Consider the following 10,483-nt stretch of genomic DNA (forward strand, 5'->3'; position numbering starts at 1 on the left):
TGGAATCCATCTGCGGCAGTCAAATTGATAGCCTTTTTAAGCGTTTTTTGTTAATATTTGTAGATTTTTACCCAATAAAATTTAGTATTCAAAATTGCAATAAATAAATAAAAAACTAATAATTAAAAAAATATATATTTCATTATTTAAAAAAAAGGAAATTCCACTCTACTTTTCCGCTGTTTTCCGCAATTCCGTTTATTCCTCTATTTCTGTATTGTTTATGTTTACAAAAAAAACAGCTTAAATTTATATGTCTGAATGCAGTTTTTTTTCTCAATTTAGTAAACTAAAAACCAGGTTATTAAATTAATTTTATATGTTTGTAAGTTAGATTTCTAAGATTAAACAAAATGGGTCGTCAATATTATTGCCATTACTGCAATCGCAGTTTTCAGGATAATTTATCGTCGCGAAAAAAACATTTAAAAAGTGGACCTCACTTAAGAAACAAACAATTGTGGTATAACCAATTTAAATACAAGCAAGAAAGGGACAATAAAACCATGAATTTTGAGCAATTTTCTGCTGATGAGATATTGAGAAATTGGCTAAAAACTAGAAAAACTTTGCCAGAAAAAGAAAATTCATCAGAAACAAAAAACGATGAAATTTGTATCAAAGAAAATATAATTTTACCTTCAAGCTTGCAAGATCAAAATTCATTGCCGATGTCTATGCAACTATATTGTGATTGTGAAAATAACTGTAATGTAAATTTTGCAGAATGGGTTTAATTAGGACAATACTAAAGTACGGGATGCGGGATAGTGTGGGACCGTATGTAAACGTTAACAAAAATTCTCGGAATGGGGATGGAACGGCATTTTTGTACTTTACTGCGGGATGAATGCGGTATTTACCTTCAAGGACTGAGGGATGATGTGGGATTGACATTAAAGGCAAGAGATGATGGTAACCGACTATAAAGTGCAATGGAAGATTAGGGGAGATCCTGTCCCTTTACGCATTCAGCGATTTTTTGTTAATGTTCACATACAGTTTCAGTATTTTCCGCAACTTTCCGCATTCCGTATTTTAGTACTACCCTTTACTTATTTATTTTAAACAAATAATTTTTTAACTTATAATTTAAAATTTATAAAACAAATCCGTTTTTAAATTTTTTGTTTTTTTTTGTGACATAATTTCTCTTTTAAATATTTTTAGATTGTTTTTGTTTAACATATTTAAAATTACAAAATTTTTGTGTAAAATGCCTGCTGTAATTGAATGTGAAAAAGTCTCGCCCTTAATGCAAAAAGCTCTGCAACGTCACATTATAAAAGAAAGAGAAAAAAGAAAACAAGGTAAAGACCTTTTTTTTAACTTAAAATTACATTTTTGATTAAATCCAGTTTAAGAAATATTAATTTAACTGTTTAGAGGCCGCTGAAGCAGAAAAAGATTTTGAGAGAAAGGCAAAAGAAGAAGAGGAAAAAAGAAAAAAGATTGAAGAAGAGAATTCAACTCTGGAAGAAATTAAAGATCAGGTAAATTTTGTTACGCGTTGGGTTATAAAAAACATTTTAAGCAGTTTTCAAATATAGCGCAACATTTTACTTTTAAATATACCGGCATCATGGTGTAGTGATCGCAACACTTGGCTTTACTACATGAGGTCATAGGTTAGATCCCCACTGCTCTAATGCCATAGTGTCCTTGAGTAATGCGCTGTAAATGGTATAGAGCCTAATAATTATCGATCAATTATAATTTTTTATATCTCAAACTGACAAAGACAACTTAAGACTGGGTCAGGGTGACTAATGTTATTCTATGTTTAGGTAGTAAACTCCATCCTCCCACATTGAGGATAAATAGATGTATGTATCAAAAAACGTCTATATTATATATAACAATTTTGTTTTTGTTTAAGCTTGCAAATTTAAAGAAAAAACATGAAACTTTAAGAGATGAGAAACATCAGTTATTTTGGCAATTCAAAAAAGTTTTACAAGAAGAAGAGTCAAAAAGAAAAAGGCAAAGAGAACAAAAGTAAAAATAGTTTTAATATAAAATTAGTTGTTTTTTTTGTAAGTCAATTTTTTTTAATATTTAATTAAAATATTTTTCTGTTTAATTCTTAATTTTATGCTTTATTTTGGAATGCAAGTATATACCCACAATGGGAATCAAACCATTAACCTCATCATAATAAAGGCTGGCATTAAGACCTGCATCATTGTCAGAACACTTGGCTCCACTACATGAGGTCCTGTGTTTTATCCCCACTGCTCTCATACTGTGGCGCTCTTAAGTAAGGCACAATAAACGGTATTAACTCCTGCGAGGGGGTCGTCTAGACAATAAAGTCGACCTTCCCACATCGAGGATAAATACATTATTTTAAAACGCCTTTGTCTAATACTAATGGTGTAAAAATAATTGAAAATTATATATTTTTCTTAAAATAACGTTTTTATTTATTAAGTGAGTTAAATGCACAACAACAAGGAAGTCAGTTTCATGGAATACCAATCAATTCACATCATATGTTTAACCAAGGTACCTTAGTTACATTCTATTTTAAATTTAAAATGTTTTTTTAACGAAATAAATTATATATATAAATTTAATTAACAAATTGTAAATTGGTATACGCTTTAATAAAAAGCATGCAGTCATATATATTTGTTTACCTTTATTTATTCTCGATGTAAAGAGATTTACTTCAAAACATAAACATAGTGTAACATCAGTTACCCCGACCCAGTTTCAATTTGACTTTGGCAGCTTGAGACATTATAGACAGCATGAGAGTGGTGGGGATCGAACTAAGGACATCATGTAGACAAAGCACAGTGTTCTGACCATTACACCACGCTGCCAGTTATATTTACACATTAACTTTAAAAATTAGAATGCTATTAAAAAAAAAATTTGATGTTTTGAAAAGCTTAGTTATTGTTTATTTAATTATGTGCAATTTTTATGTTTAGGATCAAGATTTAAACCACAACAAGGGGCCTACCTTGGCCAAGCCAGTCAACCTGGAAGTAAGTTTTTATTTTTCATAAGATATAAGGTAATTTAACTTTTAAATATTTTTTTAATAGTCAGAACACTTGTCTTCACTACATGCGGTTCTGGGTTATTTCAAACTGCCAAAGGCAACATGAGACTGGGTTGGGGTAACTATTGCTACTCTATGTTTGGGTCATGAAGTCGACCTTCCCACATCAAGGATAAATAAATGCAAAAGAGTGGAAATTGAACCCAAGGCCTTTAGTTCAAAATGACATACTGTTAAGACTAGATTATATTGTATGAAAATAAATGTAGTTATGTTTTTTTTGTAATAGCTGCTACATTACAACATGGCGTCAAAAGACCACACAGCCCTACACCTCCATCTAGTGGTATAATTCAGATGTACGGAAGACCCACTTTGCATCCATCACCCCAGCACAAATATGACCCATCTTTTGCAGGTAGTGTTTTGTCTTGATTAAAATCAGGGTTTCATAGTCTTTAAAATCACAAATTTTTTTTTTTTTGATGTTTATTTTATTATATTAAATATCCTTGATGTGGGAGGTCGCCTTTACAGTCTAAACCTAGGGTAGCATTTGTTACCCTGACCCAGTCTTGAGTTGCCTTTTGAAGTTTGAAATTTTATTGATTATATTGGCCCAATAATTATACTGCTGATTAAGTATTGGCTTCACAGAAGTTAAAACCATTTATTGCGCCTTACTCAAGGGTGCTATAGGGTGAAAGCAGTGGGGATCAAATCCATAACCTCATGTAGAAAATAATATTCTTATTTATTTAATTTTAACATTTTTTTTTAACAATTTTTCATAGGACACGCCCCTTATTTATCACCTGGCCATAGTGCCCACCTTTCACATAGTCCTTCTGTTGGACAAATGTCAAGTCGTAAGTACAAACTGTAAAGTCTTAATCATTATAAAATGTTTAAATCTATATTTTTAAAGGAAAGACTTATAAATTTTAAAAAAGTAACTCTAAATTCAATTTTTTAATTGTTTTGAAAATTTTTCTACTTTAACATGTAATTTGAATCAGGTTCACATCCCTACTTAAACACCACACCAGATCGTCCGGGAAGTCAACATTCTTTTGCAGGTAAAAACGTCAATTTGTTTAGGCAAATTGTCTTTTAAAAATCAATTTTTTTTTAATTCTTTATTTTGGTAACACTTTAATTATTACTTAGTAAAAAATTCGGAGCCAATCTATATTGATGAACCTTCAAGAAACAGAATCAGGATGTTACCCCAACCAACATTTAACCAGCAGGTTATAACATAGGTTTTTTAGAGTTTACCTTTTTCAGGTTTTTTGCAATATATTTTTTTTCTAATTCCAAAAAATTTTTAGTCGGGTCTGCCTTATTCTAACCAGCACATGAGACCTAATTCTCCAAGATACTCCATGAAATCAGATCGTGAAACGGTTAGTTTTAATTTCTAACAAACAAAATATTTAAATATTTAACATTGATCCAAATGGAATAGTAAAAAATTTGTTTTTGTATTAAGATGAACTACTCTCCAGCCAGAAGTGGGTCACCTGGCCACCATAAATATATGTCACCACAATCTAATTCAAGAATGATGTACTCAAAACATCCTTGATTTAAAAAAAACACAAATATCCCTATACATCTATTGCTAACAAAGCCCTTTCTATCTTTATATAAAGGCAAATGGTGGTATATAGATATGTACCTCCAATTTATAAGTCTTTAAAATAAAAAACCTGCTGTTTATGTGGCGCGGGTAAATTATAGCAGGCAAATATTAGTTGCAATCATACTAAGACTGTCAAAATGTTTGGCAATTGCTAATGTTATTTACCTATTCCATGAGCTAAGTAGTATGTTAAATACCTGACTTTCTTAAATACTTTTAAATTAAAATCACACCAATTGAAACAAAAAATTGTTTATTTTTATTATTTTAATTCTTTTTGCTTCATGATGATTATTAAACTTCAGTGTAGGAAAATTTTGGTCGAATTAGTTTTTGGAAGAAGTAGACAACAGAGCAGTAATTCCACTTGCCAGCAGAATGGAAGTTCCATAATTCCTGGTTTATTAAGTTTAATTAAGGAAAAATCAGTGGTTAGTTTTATACATCAATTTTTTTACAAGTTTAGTTCTTTCGGTAGTTAAAACAGTTTCCAGAGTTTTTTTGGGTCACAAAAAGTTAACGTTTTTTATTTCTGTAGACCATTTAAAAATTTTAAATTAAAAAACATATTTTAAGTTGTATATAAATAAGCTTAAAAAAGGATACAGCATAGGGCTGTAGCTCTTGAAGAAAAAGAACGACATTGTGATGAGCAGAATCAGGAACAAAGCATTGCTGTAGAAGACAGCCAACTGCATCGATTCGCCTTCTGCAATTTCATTTTTCTTCCATAAAACTCTGCAAAAAAGGAAGGTGTAAATTTTACTTGGTAACGATTTTATGTTTGGTCTCTTTGAAGGTTTAATTTAGGTGTGGTTAATGCATTATTTTGGCTGAAATAACTGACCGTTCGTCTTTTTCTTTCTTTGAAGTCTTCTTGGTATCAGTGTCAGACATACTGCTGTAAATCTCAGCAGCAACTCCATCACTTCTCTTCTGGGCAATCCTAAAACATATTGACATATATATTGGTTAAGTATTCTACTAAGTCTCCGGCCAAAAAATTGGCCAAGACTGTCCAAACATAAGGTAATGCTTGTTACCCCAACCATTTCTGTAGTTGCTTTTTAGAATTGCATATAAAATTTATCTTAATGCCTGATAATGAGAAAAATGTCATTTTAAGCTGGGCATTTGACTATAACGTTTACACTGCCTTACTCAAAGTCAATAAAACATGAATGCAGTGGGAATTGAACCTAGGACCCCATGTAGTAAAACTAAGCGTTTAAATACCAACACCAAACAAAATTTCAATTTTTTACTTGTGCTTTAGTTGAAATTTGTTGTTCTTGTAAGCATGTGAGACCAGGTAAGCACTTAAAAGTGTTCCAATAACGAACAAGATTGCATTGTCAGCTAACTCCATTTGGTGAATTCGATTGAAAAGCCCTAAAATAAAAAAAAAGTTTTTTAATGGTATAGTTAGATTTAAGGTTATTTTAAACTATTTTTTAAAGAAATTGTTAATCTTGAGACATTTAATGAAAATTTAATAATGTTTACTTACATAAAGGAATGGTTGAAACGAAAAGTGCGTGAATATAGAAAACCGCTGACGATTTCGTTGATAAATCTCGTCCAAAATCGCGTAACAATAATTCCTCTTCTTTACTAAAGTTTGATTTAGGTGCCATATCTACAGTGTTACTCAAATGAATTCGAAAACAACAAAAATATGATTGTACACCTTGAAGTATAACTACGAACAAGTAATAACGAATTATCGTTTTGTTTGGAAAAAATTGATGACGTCAAAAACGAGAGTGTGGTGGTGACGTCGACAATTCTGCCCAGGGCTGAATTATAGGGACTTAAAACGTTCTCTTGACCAAATAAAAAAATATTAAGTAAAAATATACTGATTTCAGTGCTCTATTATTAATTTGTATTGAATTATAACAAGATAATTTAAATTTAATAGCAAAAATTTCAATAAATTTAATTTATTTGCATGAAGAAGTGTGAAAATAAATTTTGCGTATGTGTCAAAATGACGTCACAAAATAATATGTTTAATAAAACACTTAACCAACACTTTATTTGCAAAAGCTTAAATATAAAAATACCTTAATGCAATGGTCAATTTTAGTTGGATAATTTTGATATAATTTTAACAATTTGTTGGGTAAATTTTTGAACCGTATCAAACCACACGTTGTGAAAAAGGGGGCGCCCCTATTATGATTCTAAAAACGTGCGCTTTTTAAATTAAAGATTGAAAGTTTATTAAAACAAAACAATGAATCAGTTTTTGGCCAAAGTGCGACTGGAATTTATAAACTGGGTAAGTTAAGATATTTAAAAAATATTAACTACTTAATTTAAGCCATTACTTGTACAATGTTAAACCTTCGTTTTTAAAATTTAACCTATAAAAATAAAAAAATATGTATTTATAATTTTACGATAACATTTCATATAGAATTATGATAAATGGAACAAAATACTTCATGTTGTTATTGGAAACGAAGCTTGTGACTTGGATTCTGCAGTTTCTTCGATAACCCAAGCATGGTATAAAACACAGGTAAACAATTAAACTCAAAACATAATGTGTTTCTTTAAATTTTTATATCACCAGTTTAATACCGGCAGAGTGGTGTAGTGGTAAGAACACTTGCTACACCACCAAGAGGTTGTGGGTTTCATCCCCACTGATTTCATGCTGTAGCATCCTTGAGTAAGGCGCTATAAACGGTATAAACTGCTCCTGAGCTAGCACCTAATCAGCAGTATAATTATCGGGCAATTATAATCTATAATATCCCTAACTGCCACAGGCAACTCGAGACTGGGTCGGAGTAACTGATGTTACTCTATGTTGAAGTCGCGCATTCGACTTTCCCACATCGAGGATAAAGATATATGCAAAAAAAAAATTATATATAAAATATATGTAAAAAATAAATAGTGTGTAAATTAGTTTAGTTTTAAATAGTGTTTTATAAATTGTAATGTTTTTTGTTGTAAGTTTTGTAATTTGTAATTATTTCTTTAAATAACCCATTGACTAAAAAAATTGCCATAGCAGTTTATCCTATTTTGCTATAACTATTTTAGATTTGCGATTCAACTTTATTTGTACCAGTTTTAAACATTCCGAAGAATCAGTTTCGCCTTAAAACTGAAATCGTATTTCTGTTTAAAAAACTAAATATCGAACAATCAAATATTTTGTTTCGTGATGAAATTGACTTTCAAAAATTATCAACATTTGGAAAAAATCATTTTCATGTTACATTAGTAGACCATCATATACTACCAAGGTAAAATTTTCAACTTTTTGAATGTAATTTTTTGATAACTTATATACATATAAATTTGATTTTTTTAAATTGTGTTATATAACAAAACAACAATAAAATAATATTAGCTGTTTTTTAATTATAATATTACTAGCAGCATGTTTTAGTGGTAAGAACACTTGTTACAACACCATGAGGTCGTGAGTTCAATCTCCACTGCTTTCATGCTGTTGCGTCCTTGAGTAAGGCACTATAAACGGTATGAACTTCTGATGTTGCTTTATAATTTTGAATTTCAAGTTTTAAATTCTTTTTATTTATAGGAGTTTATCATTTCTTGAACCTCATATTAAAGCCATTATAGATCACAGACCAAAACAGGGAAGTTTTAGAGAAGAAGTTAATGTTAAATTGGAACTAGTTGGGTCATGTTCAACTCTTGTTGCAGAAAACATTTATACCCACCTGTTGACGGAAGATATTTTAAGCGATATCAAGTTAATGTTATTAGGTATGATGTTTTTTTGTATATTTTTATCCTTGATGTGGGAAGGTTGAATGCGCGACCTAAACATAGAGTAACATTAGTTATTCTGATCCAGTACTCCAATCTAAACAACTAATTTTTAAAGTTCGCTTCTAAATTTGTTTTTATCTTTGTAAAACATACATTTATGTACTTTAGCATATAAATTTATAGCTAAACTAAAACATAAAAATTTATTTCCAAAATCTGAAGTTTTATTATTTTTAGGGGCAATATTAATTGACACGGGCAATCTTAAGAATGAAGCAAAAGTAACAGAAAAAGACCAAACTTTTGTTAAAAAACTTAAATCTGTTGAAATTGATTTAAATAAGTTTTACATTGATCTTACAACAGCAAAACTTTCTGTGGAAGGTCTAACAACCAGGGATATGATATTAAAGGTAATTTTTTAATTTTAACTTTCTCATATAAATAGGTCTTATATTTCTTATGTTTTTTTTTAAATTTTATAAACAATCTGTTTTTATTACAGAAAAAAATATTTTTAGTAAATTAAAACTATAAAAAATTATTGTTTTAGGATCCAAAGTTCCTAGAAAATTCTACATCTAAAATAATGTTCAGCAGTTTGCATCAAACCCAAAAATCCTTAATTCAAAGACCCGACTTTTTAAATGTTATCAAAAATGAATGTGAAAGTGAAAATTTAAACATTTGGTTTTCATTGGCTATGATAGAGAAAAACAAAAAAAGTGAAACTTACAAACCTATTTTAATATTCTGCAAGGACAACACCAAAAGAGAAAAGGTATTAGAACTTAGTAATTATCTACTTAGGGGGATTATTACATTACCTTTTAAAAGATTACTATTATTATACCTGTTTACTAAGTAAAAAAATGATTAAAATTATTTAAAATATGTGGTAAATATATGTTGCAGTTATTTCAATTATAGGTAGTGTCTAAAAATGTTAAAATTTTTAATGTTTAAAATTCTTTATTTTTAAGGATAGAAATTTCAAATCTTAAATTGACTAAAGCACTTTATTTTAGGTTATAAAAACGTTAGTAGAAACTGCGCCATTAAAAATTAAAACATTGAAAGAAGAACATATTTCTGACAGTATTAGTTTACTAGGGTAAGAATTAAACTAAATTATTTTACATAAAGTATAAGCACTTATAACTTTTGAATTAGTTTTTTTATAAGTATCAATTGAAATGACTAAGCAAAATAAATTACACATTTGGATATTAATATTTACACAAAGAAAAAAGCAATTGGCATATGTATACATATACTGTATATTGAATTGTGTGCATAATTTATAATGTGTACTTTAGACTGAGTTTAAAAAACCTAATTTAAGATGAGGTTGCTTATAGATTACAAGCTTTTAACTAAAAAATATAGAAAGTTTAATATACTAAAATATATATTTTTTTTTAAATAAATTTTTTTTAGAGGTAATTTATGATTATGGTATTTTTAGATTTTTTTTTTAGATGTTATTTATTTAGAAATTTTTTTGTTTTAATTTTTAGAATGTATAATTGCAGTGCCACAAGAAAACAATTGATGCCAGTTTTAAACCAATTATTAACAAACAATGAAATTTAAAACAAAAATTTTGTAAAGCAACTTTCGCAAAAATATACAAAATACCAAATTTGTTATAACTTTACCATCAAAAGTAAAAAATATTAAATTGATAAATAATCAAGTTTTCAAATGCAGCAAATCAGTTTATCATTAGAAGGTAAAACACTAGCATAATAACATGCTTTTAAGTGCTTTGCAAATATAGGGTTGTTTATTTTTTGTTAATTTTTAACCAATATGGGCGTGCATAATGTATTGTACGTCAAATTAATATAGCCCAAAGTCTTTAGAATAACATTATTGCAGTTTAACAATAGTGAAAGTATGCAACATTAGCATTTTTTACATTCAATAAATATTTATAGTTAAAAAAACAGCATTATTTTGTGTACTATGCTTAAAAATGTTTTGGTATGCTTTTTAACCTTAATATATCTTAAAAAGGTGTTTTAAATAATGTTATATATTTTTAAAAT

At 28.8% G+C, this 10,483-nt stretch overlaps 3 protein-coding genes across 3 annotated transcripts; 2 read left to right on the forward strand and 1 right to left on the reverse strand.

Moving 5' to 3' along the window:
- Positions 1–1,179: 1,179 nt before the first annotated feature.
- On the forward strand, positions 1,180–4,965 carry LOC145749767 (uncharacterized). The gene is made up of 11 exons (XM_082565628.1): positions 1,180–1,310; positions 1,387–1,493; positions 1,880–1,998; positions 2,435–2,508; positions 2,943–2,999; positions 3,306–3,434; positions 3,811–3,885; positions 4,036–4,095; positions 4,187–4,269; positions 4,351–4,425; positions 4,512–4,965. The coding sequence occupies exons 1-11, from the start codon at positions 1,217–1,219 to the stop codon at positions 4,605–4,607; spliced, it is 969 nt and encodes a 322-aa protein (XP_082421754.1). The 5' UTR covers positions 1,180–1,216; the 3' UTR covers positions 4,608–4,965.
- Positions 4,901–6,416, reverse strand: LOC145749768 (translocon-associated protein subunit gamma-like). Its single transcript, XM_082565629.1, has 5 exons — positions 6,175–6,416; positions 5,930–6,056; positions 5,512–5,610; positions 5,271–5,402; positions 4,901–5,060 (listed from the first exon to the last, which is right to left on the reverse strand). Exons 1-5 carry the CDS (start codon positions 6,299–6,301, stop codon positions 4,991–4,993), a joined length of 555 nt encoding a protein of 184 aa, XP_082421755.1. The 5' UTR covers positions 6,302–6,416; the 3' UTR covers positions 4,901–4,990.
- Positions 6,417–6,846: 430 nt separating this feature from the next.
- LOC145751036 (exopolyphosphatase PRUNE1-like) lies at positions 6,847–10,280 on the forward strand. Its single transcript, XM_082567108.1, has 8 exons — positions 6,847–6,951; positions 7,090–7,194; positions 7,728–7,933; positions 8,236–8,423; positions 8,667–8,842; positions 8,983–9,210; positions 9,458–9,543; positions 9,950–10,280. Exons 1-8 carry the CDS (start codon positions 6,907–6,909, stop codon positions 10,023–10,025), a joined length of 1,110 nt encoding a protein of 369 aa, XP_082423234.1. The 5' UTR covers positions 6,847–6,906; the 3' UTR covers positions 10,026–10,280.
- The last annotated feature ends 203 nt before the right edge of the window (positions 10,281–10,483 follow it).

Source organism: Corella eumyota, chromosome 4, assembly GCF_963082875.1.
Source record: "Corella eumyota chromosome 4, kaCorEumy4.1, whole genome shotgun sequence".
NCBI classification, from domain to species: domain Eukaryota; kingdom Metazoa; phylum Chordata; class Ascidiacea; order Phlebobranchia; family Corellidae; genus Corella; species Corella eumyota.